The sequence below is a fragment of the Scomber japonicus genome, chromosome 21 (genome assembly GCF_027409825.1).
Source record: "Scomber japonicus isolate fScoJap1 chromosome 21, fScoJap1.pri, whole genome shotgun sequence".
Classification (NCBI taxonomy): Eukaryota; Metazoa; Chordata; class Actinopteri; order Scombriformes; family Scombridae; genus Scomber; species Scomber japonicus.
Genome location: NC_070598.1, coordinates 2913297 through 2933296, shown reverse-complemented (window position 1 = coordinate 2933296; position 20000 = coordinate 2913297). Strand labels below are relative to the sequence as shown.

At 43.6% G+C, this 20000-nt stretch overlaps 1 protein-coding gene across 1 annotated transcript in view; it reads left to right on the top strand.

Annotated features, from left to right (window-relative positions):
• LOC128382804 (traf2 and NCK-interacting protein kinase-like) overlaps nucleotides 1-20000 on the top strand; it is a 48710-nt gene that overhangs the window by 9629 nt on the left and 19081 nt on the right. The window contains exons 9-15 of the mRNA XM_053342809.1: nucleotides 772-838; nucleotides 1029-1227; nucleotides 2161-2277; nucleotides 8337-8537; nucleotides 10037-10390; nucleotides 16093-16257; nucleotides 18385-18501. Of these exons, the coding sequence (XP_053198784.1) occupies nucleotides 772-838; nucleotides 1029-1227; nucleotides 2161-2277; nucleotides 8337-8537; nucleotides 10037-10390; nucleotides 16093-16257; nucleotides 18385-18501 (1220 nt within the window). The remainder of the gene's footprint in view (nucleotides 1-771; nucleotides 839-1028; nucleotides 1228-2160; nucleotides 2278-8336; nucleotides 8538-10036; nucleotides 10391-16092; nucleotides 16258-18384; nucleotides 18502-20000) is intronic.

Sequence of the window (20000 nt, the reverse complement as noted above, 5' to 3'; positions counted from 1 at the left end):
CGACTGTAGACTGCTGTAGATGACTGTAGACTGCTGAAGACAACCATAGACTGCTGCAGACGACTGTAGACTGCTGTAGATGACTGTAGACTGCTGAAGACAACCATAGACTGCTGCAGACGACTGTAGACTGCTGAATACAACCGTAGACTGCTGCAGACGACTGTAGATGGCTGTAGACTGCTGTAGACGCCTGTAGACTGCTGCAGACGACTGTAGACGGCTGCAGACGACTGTAGACTGCTGCAGACAACTGTAGACTGCTGCAGACGGCTGTAGACGGCTGCAGGCGGCTGCAGACGACTGTAGACTGCTGTAGATGACTGTAGACTGCTGAAGACAACCATAGACTGCTGCAGACGACTGTAGACTGCTGAATACAACCGTAGACTGCTGAAGACAACCATAGACTGCTGCAGACGACTGTAGACTGCTGAATACAACCGTAGACTGCTGCAGACGACTGTAGATGGCTGTAGACTGCTGTAGACGCCTGTAGACTGCTGCAGACGACTGTAGACGGCTGCAGACGACTGTAGACTACTGCAGACAGCTGTCGACTGCTGCAGACGCCTGTAGACTGCTGTAGACGCCTGTAGACTGCTGCAGACAGCTGTAGACTACTGCAGACGACTGTAGACTGCTGCAGACGACTGTAGACTGCTGCAGACAGCTGCAGACAGCTGTAGACGATTGTAGACGGCCGTAGACGACTGTAGACTGCTGCCTGAAGAGTCATCTTTAACCTGAGGTCTGTATGTTTGTTTCCAGATGAAACTGAGTACGAGTACAGCGGGAGCGAGGAAGAGGATGAAGAGAGGGACATAGGAGAGCCCAGGTAGGATTATTACTACTGGTATTACCAATACTACTACTGGTACTATAACTAACCACTACTGGTAGAACTAAAACAATACTTGAATTGCTTCTATGTTTAAAAGGAAAACAGCTTATCTTTCTATCACGTGTTTGTTCAGACCTGTAATTGTTGCTCCTTTCTCTCCCGGTTCTCTTTGGTTCTCCTCCAGCTCGATCATCAACATCCCCGGTGAGTCCACTCTGAGGCGGGACTTCCTGCGTCTGCAGCTGGCCAATAAGGAGCGATCGGAGCTGATCCGACGCCAGCAGCTGGAGCAGCAGCAGAACGAGGAGCACAAGCGCCAACTGCTGGCCGAGAGGCAGAAACGCATCGAGGAGCAGAAAGAGCAGCGGCGACGGCTGGAGGAGGTAGATTCTCACTTCTTAATTACCCTAAAATTTGGATTCAATGTTTTTTTAAAGCAGCGCAGCAAAGAGCAGCAGATCACAATTTTTAAAAAGTAACAGGAATGATACTTTAAACTTGAAGCAATAGAGACAAATACATCACACAGGAGGATCAAAGCTACAGGAAAAGAAGAGTGTAATGTTGATGATACAGTTTGGTAGATGTAGATATCATACATGTGGAGTCAGGACATGAAAATCAAGAAAATGTTAAGAAATATAAATGAAAAGGAGAATAAAACAATAACGGCTTCCTGCTGCCTGTTTTAGTCTGAGCATGTTTTCACCTTTAAAAAAAACATCTCAGCTATGATTATAAAATGACTCGTCTACCATGAAAAAACCCACCGCACCTGTAACATTCACACCTCTGCTCCTTCAAATGCCAAGGAACCACACTCGATGTGCACACGAACACACACACACACACACACACACACACACACACACACACACACACAAACATGCACACACACACACACACATCCTTGTTTTTGTGACGCTGTAAGGACCCCAGACCATACCATGCATTCTGGGGACCAACCTTTCTGATTTTTGTACAGCTGTACACACACACACACACACACACACACACACACACACACACACACACACACACACACACACACCACCACACAACATGCACACACACACACACACACACACACACACACACACACACACACACACACACACACACACACACACACACAAACATGCACACGCACACATACACACACATCCTTGTTTTTATGACACTGTAGGGACCCCAGACCACACCATGCATTCTGGGGACCACCCTTTCTGACACACAGAAACAAACACACACACACACACACACACACACACACACACACACACACAGCTGAAGTGTCTTTTGTTTCCCACCCACAGCAACAGCGTCGGGAGCGCGAGATGAGGAAGCAGCAGGAGCGCGAGCAGAGGAGGAGGTACGAGGAGATGGAGGCGCTCCGCCGAGAGGAGGAGAGGAGGCACGCGGAGAGGGAACAGGTACGAGCACACCTGACCCACGGATGTGACATCACGGGGGGAGGGGGGGGCGTGGCCTCATAAAGCCCATTAAAGCACACTCCTCCAGCTGGCTGCTCTAACATCTAGTGTTCAGTATTTTAGCTGTTTGGTGAATCAAGGACGCCACAATGAGTTAAATTTTGCTTCTTTTTCTGTCTGAACACAACTTTTACTTTACTTTACTAACAATCAAACAAGGTCAAGTGGTTTCCAGAGAAGATAATCAACAGAAAAGCAGAAAAAATATCACAAAAATATGTTTTAAAATCTATTTTCTAGTGGTTTTTTTCTTCTCCTGAATTGCTCGATAATTTTATTCAAACCTTTTAAATTGACAAACTGGGGCAAGGAGTTTTAACAAGGTGGACGTTTACTCTAATCAAACATGCTACTGTGCAGAGGTGCAATATGGGAAATGTAGGATTTGGTGTTTTTTTGGACTTTAACCCATTTTAGGGGCTAAAAGTCAGGTTGTGTTGGTCTCGGCTGAATTAACTTTGACCACCAGTCTCTAAACTTTATGCTCCAATTATGGACTTACTGAATGTCTGCTACTGCTAACTCTACCGTCTAATCTGCTGTAATATATTGATTGGTAGGTTTAAGCTTTGCAGTGATTCATCCATTTGCATATGACCTGATATGATGTCACCTACTGCAGTGAAAGCTGTGATCTCAGTGTTAAAAAAAAAACTGCATTTAAGATCTTTTTTTAAACTCTCAGGAATCACTGGATATTTTAAAGTATATCTGTATTAAATATTAAGTAAAATTATTACAATACAATTAAAAATGACCGCAGAGAGAAGCATAAAACTTTCTAAAATCAATTATTTAATCACTTTTAATCATTTTGGTGCTTGATGGATCTTTTCTTTTTAAATCCTGTCAGAGTTTGTGGTGCAGACGGATTAAATGTTATAATTATAAAGAGAAGAAGACACAAATCCAACATATAACAGAGGCAGAAAGAGGTTTACATAAAACATGAATATCAAAGCAACACACGGTGGAATAAAAAGACGTTTAAACACGATTTAAACATCTGGATGCGGTGAACTTTTCCTGCTGTGTAACACTGATCTTTAACATCTCTCCTGCAACAATAAGCATGTCCTCCTGCTCCACTAATTACACCCTGCTGCTGTTTCTCTCTTCTTTTTTCTCTCGTCTATTTCTGACTTAATCCCTACTTTCACACCTCTTAAATAAATCTTCTACTTCTCCCTGTCCTCCTCCTCCTCTTCCCTCCTCCTCCTACTTTCTGTCTTTTTTTCCCCTGTCCCTTCCTGCTCTGGTGATGTCACCGGTTGCCTGGGCTCCGATTGGCTTCTCTCCCACCTTCCTTGCTGCGCTCTCATTGGCTGCGTCTCGTGGTGGCCCCGCGTGCTGATTGGTTTAGGAGTATATCCGTAGACAGCTGGAGGAGGAGCAGAGGCAGCTGGAGATCCTGCAACAGCAGCTCCTGCAGGAGCAAGCTTTACTCCTGGTAACACACACACACACACTGACACACACACACACACATGCACACACACACTCACACAGACACATGTACACACACACATATACACACACATGCACAGACACATGCACACACACACACACATGCACACAGATACATGCACACACACACAGAGACACAGACACACACATACACATGCACACAGACACAGACACACACACACAGAGACACACACACAACCACCCACACACACACACAGTATGCATCATAAAGGACAAACATACAGACAGCCGACTGTTGTCAAACCCACAAATTCTTGTATAAAGAGACACAGACACACACACACTTACACACAGACACACACTCTCACTCACACACAGCCAAATACGCAGACACACACACACTCTCACACACACACACACACACATACACTGAGACACACACACACTTACAGAGACACACAGACACTCACACTCTCACACGCATACACACAGACACACACACTCTCACACACAAACACACAGACACACACACTCTCACTCACACACAGACAGACACACACACACACACACACACACACACTTACAGAGACACACAGACACTCACACTCTCACACACAAACACACAGACACACACACTCTCACTCACACACAGACAGACACACACACACACACACACACACTCTCACTCACACACAGACACACACACACACACACTCACAGAGACACACAGACACTCACACTCTTACACGCATACACACACTCACACACAAACACACACACTCTCACACAAACACACTCACAGAGACACACACACACACTCTCACTCACACACAGACAGACACATAGACACACACACACACACACACTCACAGAGACACACAGACACTCACACTCTCACACAAACACACTCACAGAGACACACACTCACACACACTCTCGCACTCACACACACACTAACACACAAACACACTCACAGAGACACACAGACACTCACACTCACATACTCTTACACACACACAAACTCACACACACTGTCACACTTTCACACAGACACGTACACACACACAAACTCACACACACTGTCACACTTTCACACAGACACGTACACACTCTCACACAGAGACTACAGTGTTAAAAGTTTCCATGGCAACGGCTCAGAGGTTGTTGACCCTAGTAACAGCACGGTTACCTCTGAGGACATAATGACGGTTCAGTGACTCGTTGAAGACGATCGATACGGAGACGTCGGCTAAAGTTAACAAACAGATGAATGAGCGCTGACAGTGGCGGGCGTGTCACTCGATACACACACACACAGACACACACACACACACACACACACAGTTATTACACACATTATCATACAGCATTTCACATCTTTCCATCTATTTTGACACCGTTTTGAAAAAAAAGGAAGAAGGAAGGAAGGAAGGAAGGATGGAAGGGAGGAAGAAGAAAGGAAAGGAGGGAGGAAGGAAGGAAGGAAGGATGGAAGGAAGGAGGGAAGCAATGATGGAAGGTACGAAGAAAGAAGGAAAGGAGGAAGGAAGGAAAGATGGAAGGAAGTAAGGAAAGATGGAAGGGCGGAAGGATGGAATGATGGAAGGGAGGAAGAAAGAAGGAAGGAAAGGATGAAGAAGGAAGGAAGGATGGATGGAAGGGAGGAAGAAGGAAGGAAAGGAGGAAGAAGGAAGGAAAGGAGGAAGGAAGAAAGGAAGGAATGATGGAAGGGAGTAAAAGGGAAGGAAGGGAGGAAGAAGGAAGTAAAGGAGGAAGGAAGAAAGGAAGGAATGATGGAAGGGAGTAAAAGTGAAGGAAGGGAGGAAGAAGGAAGGAAAGGAGGAAAGAAGGAAGGAAAGAATGATGGAAGGGGGGAATGAAGGAAGGAGGAAAGGAAAGAAAGAATGGAGGAAGGAAGGCAGTGCTGCAGTGCAGTGATGTTTCATTAGCTTCATTGTTCATAATGATGCTGTCGTCATTTTAAATGAGTCAGACAGACGCAGCAGAGAGAGAGAAGTATCACAATAAGGAGAATATTAATTAAAATATAAATAAATTAATAAAAAGTCTTTAATATGAGCGACTGTAGCTGGAGCCTGCAGCAACGTGCACCAGGAGATACAGACTCTTTAACCTTTGTGTTGTCCTTCCTTCCTTCCTTCCTTCCTCCTTCCTTCATCTGTCCTTCCTTCCTTCCTTCCTTCCTTCCTTCCTTCCTCAGATCTAAGTTCAGCTGTTAGGGTAAATGTTCCCTCCTTCTGTCCTTTCTTCCTTCCTTCATCTGTCCTTCCTTTCTTCCCTCCTTCCTTTCCTTCCTTCTTCCTCCCTTCTTTCCTTCCTTCTTCCCTCCTTTCCTTCCTACCTTCCTTCTTCCTCCCTCCTTTCCTTCCTTCTTCCCTCCTTTCCTTCCTCCTTCCTTTCATTCCTTCTTCCTCCCTCCTTTCCTTCCTTCTTCCCTCCTTTCCTTCCTACCTTCCTTCTTCCTCCCTCCTTTCCTTCCTTCTTCCCTCCTTTCCTTCCTCCTTCCTTTCCTTCCTTCTTCCTCCCTTGCTTCCCTTCCTTTCTCCTTTCCTTCCTTCTTCCTCCCTCCTTCCCTTCCTTCTCTTCCTCCCTTCCTTCTCTTCCTCCCTCCTTTCCTTCCTCCTTCCTTCCTTCCCTTCCTTCCTTCCTTCCTTCCTTCCTTACTTTAGGTGCAAATGACATAACTAGTAAGGTCTGTTTAAGGGTTAACACACACTTCACGCTCAGGTATAATAAGTATCAGTCTGAACTGGTCTGATTTAGTGTTGATGGTTCAGATCCATGTTTTTTTTGTTTTTTTTTAAGATTTTGTTGGCATTGACACTTTTATTTATCAGTAGACTGACAGGAAACATGGGAGAGAGGGGGGGGGGGGGGGGGGTGACATGCAGCAAAGGACCTCCGATTGGGATTCGAACCGGGGGGTCGGCTGTGTCTACGGCATGAGCTCTAACCACTCGACCACCTGATTTAAACTAACCTAAAATGAGACTAAAACTAAGAAAAACTGTATCACATCCTCAACTGTGCTCAGATAGTCCAGAATACACCTGTTTTCTTTCTCTCTGTCTGCCTCTCTGTCTCTTTTCTACTCATTTCCTTTTAAATCCTCTTAAAAAATATATTAAAATGAAATGTGATGCATGCTTCCTTTTGTAGCTGATCTCCTCGTCTGACTTCATCCACTCATACGTTTGTTATTTAAAGGCAGTAATGTGTCATCCTGTCATTACTGATTGCCCACACTAAAAGCTTCTCACCTGTCTGCTTTGACTTCAGCCGCTTTGAATGAATGTCAGCGCTGAGTAATGAAGCAGCAGGAAGATAATGTTAAAAAAAAAGAAAAAAAAAAAGATGATGATCAGCAGCTTGCAGACTAATGCAGTCCTCAGCTGGAGGAGGCACGAGGTCTAATGTGACATGAGACCTTCGTAGACTTTTGTCAGAACTCTGAGACGATGCACGGAGATAAAAACACACTCAGAGACGAGACTTAAGACCTCGAGTGGAGATAAAGGAGATAAATTGAAAATCCTGACCCTGTAACTCATTTTAAAGTGAGTTTAATTTGGCAGCTGCTGCTACAGACGGCAAAGTTTCAGCAGTTCTTATAAGTTTATTGCAGGTGACACTTTGTGATGCGTGTCTAATAAACTCAAGCATCACATTTTTCATTTTTAAATATAAATACAGGTCAAATTTGTCCATTTGCATATATAAAAATGTGTATCAGCTGAACAAACATTTTAAAAAAAGATGCATTTTATTACCATTTTTTTATACTGTGGGTCACATTTAGAAAAGTCTGGCTATGAGAAATGTGTATAAGGTGATTTTACAGCTCTAAAATTTTAAAATGGGTCAAATTTTACCCTGAACAGTATGTAAGCAACAAACATTATTAAAACCAGACATCAAACTTAAAAAAAAAAAAGAAGGACAAAAATGTAAAATAATGGAGGGAAAACGCTGACCTATTGTAATGAGGTGCTGATGCTCACAAGCAGACATTAAAAACTATTGTAAAAGCATTTTGGTGCATCAACCTGCTTTATAAATGCTGGTTAAGTCGGTATTTTATCCTAAAGAAGGCAGTTTGAGTTATAAACATGCTTTTATTTTGAAGGTGTAGTGTCACCAGACTTAAAATGACATTACACTTTATTTAATATCTTTATCTCTTGAAGTCGACCCTTCCTTATGTCGTCTTTAACTTCTTCCTGTTGGCTCACCTTGCCGTCTCTCCTATAAACATGCTTTTATTTTGAAGGTGTAGCATCACCAGACTTTAAAATGACATTACACTTCATTTAATATCTTTATCTCTTGAAGTCGCTCCTCCATATGTCATCTTTAACTTCTTCCTGTTGGCTCACCTTGCCATCTCTCCTATAAATGTGCTTTTATTTTGAAGGTGTAGCATCACCAGACTTTAAAATGACATTACACATTATTTAATATCTTTATCTCTGTATATATGTCATCTTTAACTTCCATTCCTCCTCTTCCTGTTGGCTCACCTTGCCTCCTCTCCTCTGTGCTTCCTTCAGGAGTACAAGAGGAAGCAGATCGAGGAGCAGCGGCAGGCGGAGCGGCTGCAGAGACAGCTGCAGCAGGAGCGAGCGTACCTGGTGTCTCTGCAGCAGCAGCAGCAGCAGGATCCACAGCGGCCACCGCAGGACAAGAAACAGCTGTACCACTACAAAGACCAAGCGCCTGGCACCAACGACAAGCCGGCCTGGGCCAAAGAGGTAGCATGAAGGGGCCCAGACACACATATACACACACACACACACACACACACACACACACACACACACACACACACACATATACACACATTAACCTCCATTTATGCAGTTTTTTCTCACTTTTTAACGTAAACATATAATAATTAAAAGACAGAAAGGGTTTATAAATTAGAGTACATGCTTCCATATTTACTTGTCCAAAGACTGCTGTGATTTTTTTTTTTTTGGGGGGGGGGGGGGGGGGGGGTAATACAGAGTTTAAAATCATCTCTGCTAACAACTAAACGTGCACAGACGTGAAGATGTTCAAAAGAAACCAGATGTTCATCTACAGAGAAACATCTGCCTGCTGCTGTTCATTCATAAAAACACACACAGAGCCCTGGTGTGTGTGTGTGTGTGTGTGTGTGTGTGTGTGTGTGTGTGTGTGTCAGCAGATCAACAGTGTGTGTGTGTTTTTCTTTCCTTCAGGTTTCATGGACTCTCTGACTGTTTCTAACCTGATAAGATGTTTAAAGTCAGTTTTAAGATGCTTTTATTTTGTAGGAGCAGAAAGGAGACGATAAATCATCCTGTTGGTTGTTTCATGTTCTGCTGCTTTTCATACCAAAGATTATATTTATGTTAACCTGTATCTGTGAACATGAAGAATAGAGATGATAGAAAGGGAGAGGAGGAAAGAAAAAGAGGAAGAAGGAGAGAAGATAAGATGAGAGGAAAGGAAAGGAAAGGAGAAGAAAATAGAGAAAAGGAAAGAAAATGAGGGAAAGAAGTCGAAAGCAGGGAAAGGAAGGAGAGAAAAGGGAAGGAAGAGGAAAGGAAAGGAGATGAAGGAAGTAAATTAAAGGAAATAAGTGAAAGGAACGAAGAGTAAAGGAAAGACATGAAAAGAAAAGAAAGGAAAGGAGGAGAGAGGAAAAGACAGAAGGAAAGGAAAGGAAAAACATGACAAGAAAAGGAGAGTAAGGGAAAGGAAAGGAAAGGAAGGGAAAGGACGGGAAGGGAAATGAAAGGAAAGGAAAAGAATGGAGAGGAGGAGAAAGGAAAGGAAAGGAAGGGAAAGGACAGGAAAAGAAAGGAGAGGAAAAGACAGAGAAGGAAAGGAAAAGAAAAGAAAAGAAAGGGGAGGGAAGGAAAGAAAGAGAGAGGAGAGGAAAGGAAGGGAAAGGAGAGGAGAGGAAGGAAAGGAGAGGAAAGGAAAGACATGACAAGAAATGGAAAGGAAAGGAGTAGAGAGGAAAAGAGAGAGAAATGTATGGACGGAAAAGAAACCAGATGAGATAAGAGGAAAGAAAAAGGAAATGAAATGAAGACATGTGAGTGACACAATCAGCTGATCCCTGCTGCTCTGGTCACCTCCGCCTGTATGTTATATATTATATGTAGCATGTAGCATGTAGCATGTAGTATGTTGTATGTTATATGTTGTATGTTGTATGTTCCATGTTCCATATCACATGTAGTGCCGTGTTCACGTGTTCCCGCTCCTAACCCTCCAGGTGATGCGTCGAGCTCAGAGTAACTCTCCTCGCATCCCTCCTAAGAAATATCACTCCTTCAACCAACCTCGAGACGCCAACCTGGACAACCTGCTGCTACTTCCTGGTTACAAACCTCGCCGGTCCCGCCCCCCCTCTTACCCCGCCCACGTCAGCCCCTCCAGACAGCTCCAGCTGCACGTGCCCCGAATCCGCGTCACCTGCGTCCCCGCACACGCCTCCTCCTCTTCCTCCTCCTCCTCTTCCTCCTCTCAGCCAGTGATGCGCAGACACAGCCCCGACAACAGAGGCCATGACAACAAGGGCCATGACAACAGGGGCCATGACAACAGGGGCCGGAGTCCAGGCCGCCGGGTCAGTCGGAGGAGGAGGAGGGGCAGACGCTTCACCTCTTCATCTTCATCATCCTCCTCTTCCTCTTTTCTTTCTCACTGACTAACAGCAGCAGGTGGATTTCCTCTTTAATCTCCTAACGTGTTTATTTCTCTAACCAGGCGGGGTCGTCCTTTAATAGAGGAAATGATAACGGTGACTTCTTCTCTTCTTCTCTTCTTCTCTTCTTCTCTCAGGGATCCTTTGATTCATTTCTTCTTTGTCTGCTGGTGATGGAGACTGATGTTCTTCTAGTATAATGAAACTAAATCAGATCTCAATTCAATAGCAAAACCCCAAAAAACACTCAGTATAATATTAGTCATTATTAAAGGCCTCCCAGCCAGTGTGTCCATGTGGGCCTCATAAGGGTTCAATTTGGGCTGCAATATGGGTCCCAAGTGTCCACAGTTTCCATGGTGACCCCACCTGTGTTTGCTCAAATGGGCTTCAAATGGGTTCTGACTGGGTGAGTTACACATGTGGGGCCTAGGTCTGGGTGATATGGGCAGAATCAGGTATCATGATATTTTAGACCAAATACCTCAATATCAATATTTTGACAATACTGTAGGAACGACTATCGGTGCTTTCACAATATATTTACACACTGAGATGTTTGATAAATAATAATCAGTAATGTGAATATAATGACTAAGTGGATAAAGGCAGATAATAAAACAGTCTGTTCAGCTCAGAAAATTACATTTTTACTGTAATGCAGCCTTTAAAAGCAGGAAAAGACACAATATTGATATAATATTCCTTATGGGGCTCATACAGTCAGCCCACATGGCCTTCACATGTGGGACCCATCTTACTGAAACCATGTGGGACCCGCAAAAACTGGGTGTCCAAACTATTCCATAAAGAGCCATAACGTGGCTGAAGGTTTTCATTCACACCTGGCTTGATTAATGTTCAGGCATTGTTGCATTTAGGAAACTCGTCTGAAATTCTTCTGGCCAAGGAATCAAAAATGAGACCAAATAATACATCTGAGCTCTATTAATAATGTATGAACAGATAGAACATAATCCTCTCCTCTTTTAATCTTTTCTGATTCTTCTTTTTTTATTTTAATAACTTTTAATCTTCTTTTAATGGTCTGGGTGTTTGAACATGTTCACAGGTCACTGACTGTCCAGCTGCTGCTGCTGCAGGTTCTTCTTCTGCAGGACAATAACCTTTCTTCCTTTTTACTGCAGCGGCTCTCAGTCTGCTGCATTCATTATCATCATATACACACCATCTATACACCATCTACACTGTACAGCATCACATGATATACATATACACACCATCTACACTGTACAGCATCACATGATATACATATACACACCATCTACACTGTACAGCATCACATGATATACATATACACAGACAGTTATTATTGTATTGAGTTTTTTCTAGGGCTGTCAAACGATTAATTTTTTAATCGAGATTAATCGCAGAATTTCCATAGTTAATCGTGATTAATGGCGTTTTGAATTGCATGTTTAAAATCCTGTTATTTTCCATTTGAAGGCAGTTTTAAGCCCATAATGTAAAGCATTTCTTACCAGAGTGTCTTAACTGGGAATCAATCACGGCTCTGCTGCGACTCCCACACTCCAAAATGGTCCTTTGGTGGAGCTGAGGCTGGCTTGGCTGCACCTGGGTGTTTAGCGTGGAGGTGCTAACTCAAACTCCACGTACTCCGGTGGTAGTTAAACTCCGTTTGACACAGGTTGCATTTTACTTTTGACTTGTCAACTGAAGCGTCTGGAAGTGTTTTAAAGTTAAACAAGCCGTTCAAAAGTCCAGTAGCTCTCTTACTTTCCATCAGCGCGGTAGGTTTACTGCAGGAGGCCACTTCAAAGCATAGCGCTACAGCTAGAGGAGCCGTCTACGGGGGAGGAGAAGGGACAAAAAGGCTTGCAACATTAAAATATGATTAAAAAAAATGAACGCGTTATGGATTGCATTAATCTGATCGTGATTAACGCGTTAACGCTGACAGACCTAGTACATATACACCATCTACACTGTACAGCATCACATAATATAACATAATATACAGACAGTTATTGGAGAGTTTTTACTGATAACGAACCAAATTAAAGAGTTAAAAGGTAAAATTAAATCCTGATTCTTTCATTGAATCTGTGATGATGATGATGATGATGATGATGATGATGATGATGATGATGAAGATGCAGGAAGGTTGAGAGCTGCTGTTTTATTGCATGTTTATTGGATTATTGGGATGATAAATCTAACAGGTACTAACTTCCACTCAAACTTTCCCTCCTGCAGGATTGATCTGTGTTCACTGTGATATTCAGTCTGTCTTATTTAAATGTGACTTTTATTCAGTATGGAAGCTTTAATGCTGCCATTGTTCAGTTTTCATGTTATTATGACATTAGTTTATTATCATTAATAGATATTGAAGTATATTTATATTTCTCCTTATATCACAACATCAACACATGTGCAACCTCACAAAGATATCACTGATAATATGTATGATCCCAACTATTGCATAATATGATCCAGAAAATGTTGCTTCAATGAGATTTAATGAGACAATAATTATAATAATAATGATAACTTTATTTGTATAGCACCTTTAATACAATAAATGCAACTCCAAGTGCTTTAACATGACAAAAACATGACAAGAAAAGGAGAGGAAAAGAAAGAAAGGGAAAGTAAAGGAGAGGAGAGGAAAGGAAAGGAAAGGAGAGGAGAGGAGAGGAGAGGAAAGGAGAGGAGAAGAAAGGAGAGGAAAGGAAAGGAGAGGAGAGGAAAGGAGAGGAAAGGAAAGGAGAGGAGAGGAGAGGAAAGGAAAGGAGAGGAGAGGAGAGGAGAGGAAAGGAAAGGAAAGGAAAGGAAAGGAGGGGAAAGGAGAGGAGAGGAAAGGAAAGGAGAGGAGAGGAAAGGAAAGGAAAGGAAAGGAAAGGAAAGGAGAGGAGAGGAAAGGAAAGGAAGGGAAAGGAAAGGAAAGGGGAAAGGAGAGGAAGGAGAGGAGAGGAAAGGAGAGGAAAGGAGAGGAGAGGAAAGGAAAAGAAAGGAAAGGAAAAGAAAGGAGAGGAGAGGAAAAGAGAGGAGAGGAAAGGAAAGGAGAGGAGAGGAGAGGAAAGGAAAGGAAGGAGACGAGAGGAGGAAAGGAAAGGAAAGGAAAGAAAGGAAAGGAGACGAGAGGAAAGGAAAGGAAAGAAGGAAAGAAAGGAAAGGAGACGAGAGGAAAGGAAAAGAAATAAGGAGAGGAAAGGAAAGAAGGAAGGGAGGAGAGGAAAGGAAAGGAAATATGATAGGGAAAGGACAGGAGAGGAAGGAGAGGAAAGGTAAGGAAGGGAGGAAAAGAGGAATGGAAGGAAGGTAGAGGAAAGGAAAGGAAAGAATGATAGGAAGGAAGGAGAGGAGAGGAAAGGAATGGACGGAAAAAGAAAAGGAAATTGAAAGGCATCATAGACACAGAGTGCTTCACATTTATAGGACATAAAAAGAGCATAAAGCTAAAAAAGAACAAAAAAAAGAGGAAAGAAAAAGAAACATTAATGTAATAAACACGGGAAATAAAAATAGTAATATGTTTAAAATAGTAAAAATAGCACATAGTAGAAGTAGCTATAAAAGAGAATACATGTAATATATAAAATCAAGTAAAATACAACATTATAAAAGGAGGTCAGTAGTGCATCAGTGTGAAGATGACTGTCAGATCTTTCTCTTATTCTGTTATTATTAATTAATATTATATCTTAATATTTACTGAGCTGCTTCTCTGATGTCTACTGTAAAGGTAGTTCTGTAAAATACTGCAGGTCAGCACCTCATATTCATACTGTGTTGGTCTTTCTATCATCATAAATCAGGACATTTTAAACCCAACGCTCACATATGAAACACACACACACACACACACACACACACACACACACACACATAGCCCCCCCCCTCCCTCCTCCACATGAGGGCAGATCTCCAGGCCGGCCCGTGGTGGCAGCTGGTGCACTGATGTAGGGCATCTGCAGCTATATCAGTCTCTCTCCCTCTGGACACACACACACAAACACACACACACACACACACACACACACACACACACACACATACACACTTTAACTGATAGCTAAGCCTCATTTCTCACATGAAACACACACACACACACTCTGCTCAGATAGGTCTACCTCATCTCCTCCTCCCAGAAGGATTCCCCTCGGAGATATTCTCTGTTCCTCTCTAAAAAACCTTCCTCCCTTCCTTCTCTCCTAAATTCCTTCCTCTTTTCATGTTTACTCCTTTCCTTCATTCCTCCCTCCCCCCTTACTCCTTTCCTTCCTCCTTCCTTCCTTCCTTCCTCTTTCATCTTTACTCCTTTCCTTCTTTCCTTCCTCTCTTCCTTCCTTACTTCCTTCCTTCCGTCCACCTTTCCTTCCTCCCTTCCTTCTCTCCTAAATTCCTTCCTCTTTTCATGTTTACTCCTTTCCTTCCTTCCTCCCTCCCCCCTTACTCCTTTCCTTCCTTCCTTCCTTCCTTCCTTCCTTCCTTCCTTCCTCTTTTCATCTTTACTCCTTTCCTTCTTTCCTTCCTTCTTTCCTTCCTGCCTCTTCCTTCCTTCTCATCCTCCTTTCCTTCCTCCCTTCCTTCTCTAAATTCCTTCCTCCCTCCCTCCTTACTCCTATCCTTCCTTCCTTCCTTCCTCCCTCCCTTCGTCCTTTCCTCCCTACCTCCTTCCCTCCCTCTCTAAAAACAGACTGTTGATATGTAACCTGTTATAGAGAGCAACCCTAACCCTTCTACACTATAACTACTAGAACTATACTCTGTTAAAGGAGCAAATCTGTCAAGTCTCAGCACTTTCAAAATAAACTTCCTTTTTAGTTTAGTTGTGTCATTTTCAGTTTCAACACAGATGAAGATGAAGACACAAGACAGTTCACAGTGCTTTATATAAAACATGAAATGCATCAGGAGAGGATATAAAAGCAACACACAGCATTTAAACATGATTAAAAGTGTTCAAATGGATATTAAATGAAGCTAAAATAGAATAAGGGCCCATTTATGCTTCTTATCCTTCCTCTCTTTCCTTCCTTCCTACCTTTCGTCCTACTTTCCTTCCTCCCTTCCGGACGAAAAGGATGAAAAAGAGAAGAAATTAAGGAGAGAATCTTAATTTCTTTCTCTTTCTCTTCCTATCCTTACTCTTCTTCTTCCTACCTTCCTTCTGTCCTTCCTTCCTTCCTTCCTTCCTTCCTTCCTTCTTTCCTTCCTTCCTTCCTTTCTTCCTTCTCCCTTCCTTCTCTCCTTAATTTCTTCCTCTTTTCGTCCTTCCACCCTTCCTTCTCTCCTTACTTCCTTCCTCTTTTCCTCCCCTCCCTCCTTATTCCTTTCCTTCCTTCCTTCCTTCCTTCCTTCCTTCCTTCCTTCCTTCCTTCCTTCCTTCCTCCTATACTTCCTTGACCTGGGGACAGCAGGAAGGTTAAGCAAAGAAACATAATGTAATATAAGATGGAAAATAAAAATAGTAATCATTTTAAAATAGTAAAAATAGTAAAAGGAGCTTCACTAGAAGTAGCTTCACACACAGACTCACTGCATGCAGCTGTGAGTGCCTGTTGTCTGATGTGTGTGTGTGTGTGTGTGTGTGTGTGGTGTGTGTGTGTGTGTGTGTGTGTGTGTGTGTGTGTCAGGTGGAGGAGCATTATAAGATGAACAGACAGACTTCTCCTGCCTTGCAGCATAAAGTCTCGAACCGGATCTCGGACCCGTCGCTGCCTCCTCGCTCCGAGTCGTTCAGCAGCGGAGGCATCCAGCAGGCCCGGACCCCCCCCATGCACCGCTCCGTCGAACCACAGGTGTGTGTCCTACGTCTCCGTGTGTGTGTGTGTGCGTGTTAGTGTGTGTGTGTGTGTGAGATCCAAACTAACCTTCCAAAGAGTGCGATCACACCTCTGGTTATTAGCTCAGTTTGAAAGAAGGAAAGAGAAGTTTAATTGTTTAGAAGGTGATTTAGGAAAAAGAGGAAGGGTCTTACTTAGAGGAGAATGTTGGATATCGTCAGGTGGTAAAAGAAACTCCTAAACTCGACTCACGTGTCGTCTGTGAGGAGGAAGAGTTGGACGACTGAAGTAGTTAAAAGTTAAGAAACAGCTGAGTATGAGCTTTAGTAACCCTCCTGTCGTCCTCCCGTCTCTTTTCACTGTTCCTTCTTTCCTTGCTTCCTTCTTTCCTTCTTCCCTCTTTCTTTGCTCCCTCCTCCTTCCATCCTTCCTTCCTTCCTTCCTTCCTTCCTTCCTCCTTCCTCCTTTCTTCCTTCTTTCCTTCCTTCCTTACATCCTCCTTCTTTCATCCCTTCCTTCTCTCCTAAATTCCTTCTTCATTTCATACTTAGTCCTTTCCTACCTTCCTTCCTTCCTTCCTTCCTTACTCCTTCCCTTCCTTCCTTCCTTCCTCCCTCCCTTCGTCCTTTCCTCCCTACCTCCTTCCCTTCCTCCTTACTCCTTCCTTCCTCCCCCTTACTCCTTTCCTCCCTCCTCCTTACTCCTTTCCTTCCTCCTTTCCTTCCTCCCTCCTTACTCCTTTCCTTCCTTCCTCCCTTCCTTCCTTCCTTGACCTGAGGACAACAGGAGGGTTAAAGTCCAGCTGATATTAAATTGCTTGTTTTTTAGTCTCCTACAGAAACATATCTGCTTTTTAAATCACAAAAAAAATCAGAAACCGAAAGGGAAACATTTATATTTTGTCTTATTTAGTGTCATGAAGGCTTCCTCTAGTTAGTTATCTGTCTGTAGCTGCAGTCTTTATTTCCATACAGCAAATCAAATGTCTCATAGTGAATCTCAAGTGATGATGTGTCGTTCTATCATCAGCAGAGCAGCCGGTCACACTGAGCCTGATTGCATCCTGATACACAGGAGCAACAACACATGAACTTTCCTGCTAAAGTCTCCTTCTAAACTTTTAAAACACACATCTTGTCTTCCACCTTTGGCTTGTTGAACGAGCCACTAAAGATAAACTTTGATGTCCAGATGGAAATATGTCCTTTGCACAGAGCTGCAGTCAATCAATACATGACGATATAATATATAGTTGAAATAATAACATAACTATAAAGAAAATGCAGTGATGAACAAACATTAAGTGGGGAAATGTGCACAGCTGATGTCGGTTAGTAGCTTAAAAGCTAATTAGCTGCTCGGCTGCAGCATTTAAACCTGCAGATGTCACCTGTCTGGTTCTTATACTGCTAACAACATGTCTGTCCATCACTTGTAGCTCCAGCAGTCTTTCATTTGCTGCTGCTGCTGTCAATCAAACACACTAAAGACACTAAATACCTTTTAATTCTTTCTAATAACTAAAAACTAACAACAGTACATAAAAAAAACATGTTCAGATTGTTTCTAATTGCATCCAGAGATGATTTAATGTGACTTAATGTGACATCAGTTGGACTTTAACATCTAAACCATCATCAGTGTAATTCCTGGCTGTTTCCTCTCATCTGATCTCGTCCTATTAAAACTCACTCAGAGACTCGCTGGAGGACACAGACGAGTATTTTCAGGCTTGTTTGTGGAAATCACGTCAGTCAACCTGGGGACAAACTAACTGAACTAAAGGAGCAAACACTCATTTGAACGTGGTGTCTGTGAACGCACCCTGAGGCATGTGTTTCCTCTCTCACCTCGTTTCTCTTCATCCTCCTCTTCCTCCTCCTCCTCACCTCCACTCTTGCATCCTTCATCCTGATCGCAATCCTGACCCTCCTCTTCCTCTTCCTCCTCGACCCTGCCTGGTTTCCTGCTCGTGTGTGTGTGTGTGTGTGTGTGTGTGTGTGTGTGTGTGTGTGCAGATGGCCACCTGGTGCAGGTGAAGAGTCACGGCCTGTCAGGCTCCCAGTCTCTGTACGACCCTCACGGCGTGTCGTCCTCCGCGGCGTCGCCCTCCCCCCCTCCCGGCCTCCCATGCCCCGGCAGAACTCCGACCCCACCTCCGACACCCCTCCTCCCCCGCCCCTCTCCCGCCTGGCGCCCCCCCTCGACAAGCTGGACCGTAGCTCATGGCTGCGGCAGGACGACGACATGCCCCCCAAGGTCTCTGCATGCCACCACCCATGTGTGTTTTATCCAAGTGTGTGTGTGTGTGTGTGTGTGTGTGTGTGTGTGTGTGTGTGTGTGTGTGTGTGTGTGTGTTTGCTCTTTTTGCTGCAAGCTTTTCTTCTGTTCTGTTTTTGTGACGATGAAAAAAAAAAAGCTCCTTTGTTCTTTTTTCTTTGTTCTATGTGCAGATTTGAGTGTCTTTTTTTAAGTTTCTTTGTCCTTTGGAGCCTCGTCTTCAGAGATGCCTCCTTTTTTTTTGATGTTTGGTTTTGAAGTGTGGAAGATGTTAGAGTACCAGTCAGAAGTTTGGGGTCACCATCATTTTCTCTTAACCCTCCTGTTGTCCTCGAGTCAAGAAGGAAGGGAGGAAGAAGGAAGGAAGGGAGAAGGAAGGAAGACGGAAGGAAGGGAGGAAGACGGAAGGAAGGAGGGAGGGAGGAAGAAGGAAGGAAAACAGGAAGGGAGGAAGGTTGGGGGAAGGAAAGGAAGAAGGAAGGGAGGAAAAGAAGAAGGTAGGAGGGAGAGAGGAAGGGAGGAAGGTAGAGCGGAGGAAAGAAAGAGAAGGAAAGAGGGAGGAAGGAAAGGCAGGAAGGAAAGGAGGGAGGAAGGAAGGAACGAAGGAAGAAAGGGATGAAGAAGGAAGGAAGGGAGGGAGGAGAAGGAAGGAAAGGAGGATGGTTGAGGGAAGGAGAAAGGAAAAGAGGAAGGGAGGAAGGTAGGGGGAGGAAAGAAAGAGAAGGAAGGGAGGGAGGAGGAAAGGAAAGAAGGAAAGAAGGAAGGCAGGAAGGATGGAAGGCAGGAAGGAGAAAGGAAAAGAGGAAAGGAGGAAAGAGGGAAGGCAGGAAGGACAAGGAAGGCAGGAAAGAGAGAGGAAGAAAAGAAGGAAGGAAGGAAGGAAAGAGGGAGAGGGAAGGCAGGAAGGACAAGGAAGGCAGGAAAGAGAGAGGAAGAAAAGAAGGAAGGAAGGAAGGAAAGAAGGGAGGAAGGAAGGAACAGTCAAGACCCGTGAGGACGACATGAAGGTTAAACTAAAGTGGATCCAGACTAACAGACTGGTTCTTTATAACGTGATGATAATGTTGCACAGATGTGAGACTGTCTGTGTATCAGCTGCCAGATGTTCACTGTGACTTTCTTTCTATTTTTATCTCTAACTAGCTTCTACTCAAACTGATGTTTTAGGGGATAAATGTGAAGTTAAAACATTTTTCTTCTCACACAGATGAGCCTTAAATCACTCCATGAATTCTCTACTTCTTATTGACCTCATGTGTGTGTGTGCCACATGTAATATTAGTTTACATTCAGAAGAAAGAGAAGGAAGGAGGGAGGAAGGAAAGGAAGGAAGGAATGTTTTAGTTACAGACCTGCAGTACCAGTCAGAAGTTTGGGGTCACCATCCTTTTCTCTTAACCCTCCTGTTGTCCTCGATTCAAGGAAGGAAGGGAGGGAGGAAGGGAGGGAGGAAGGAAGGGATGAAGAAGGAAGTTAGG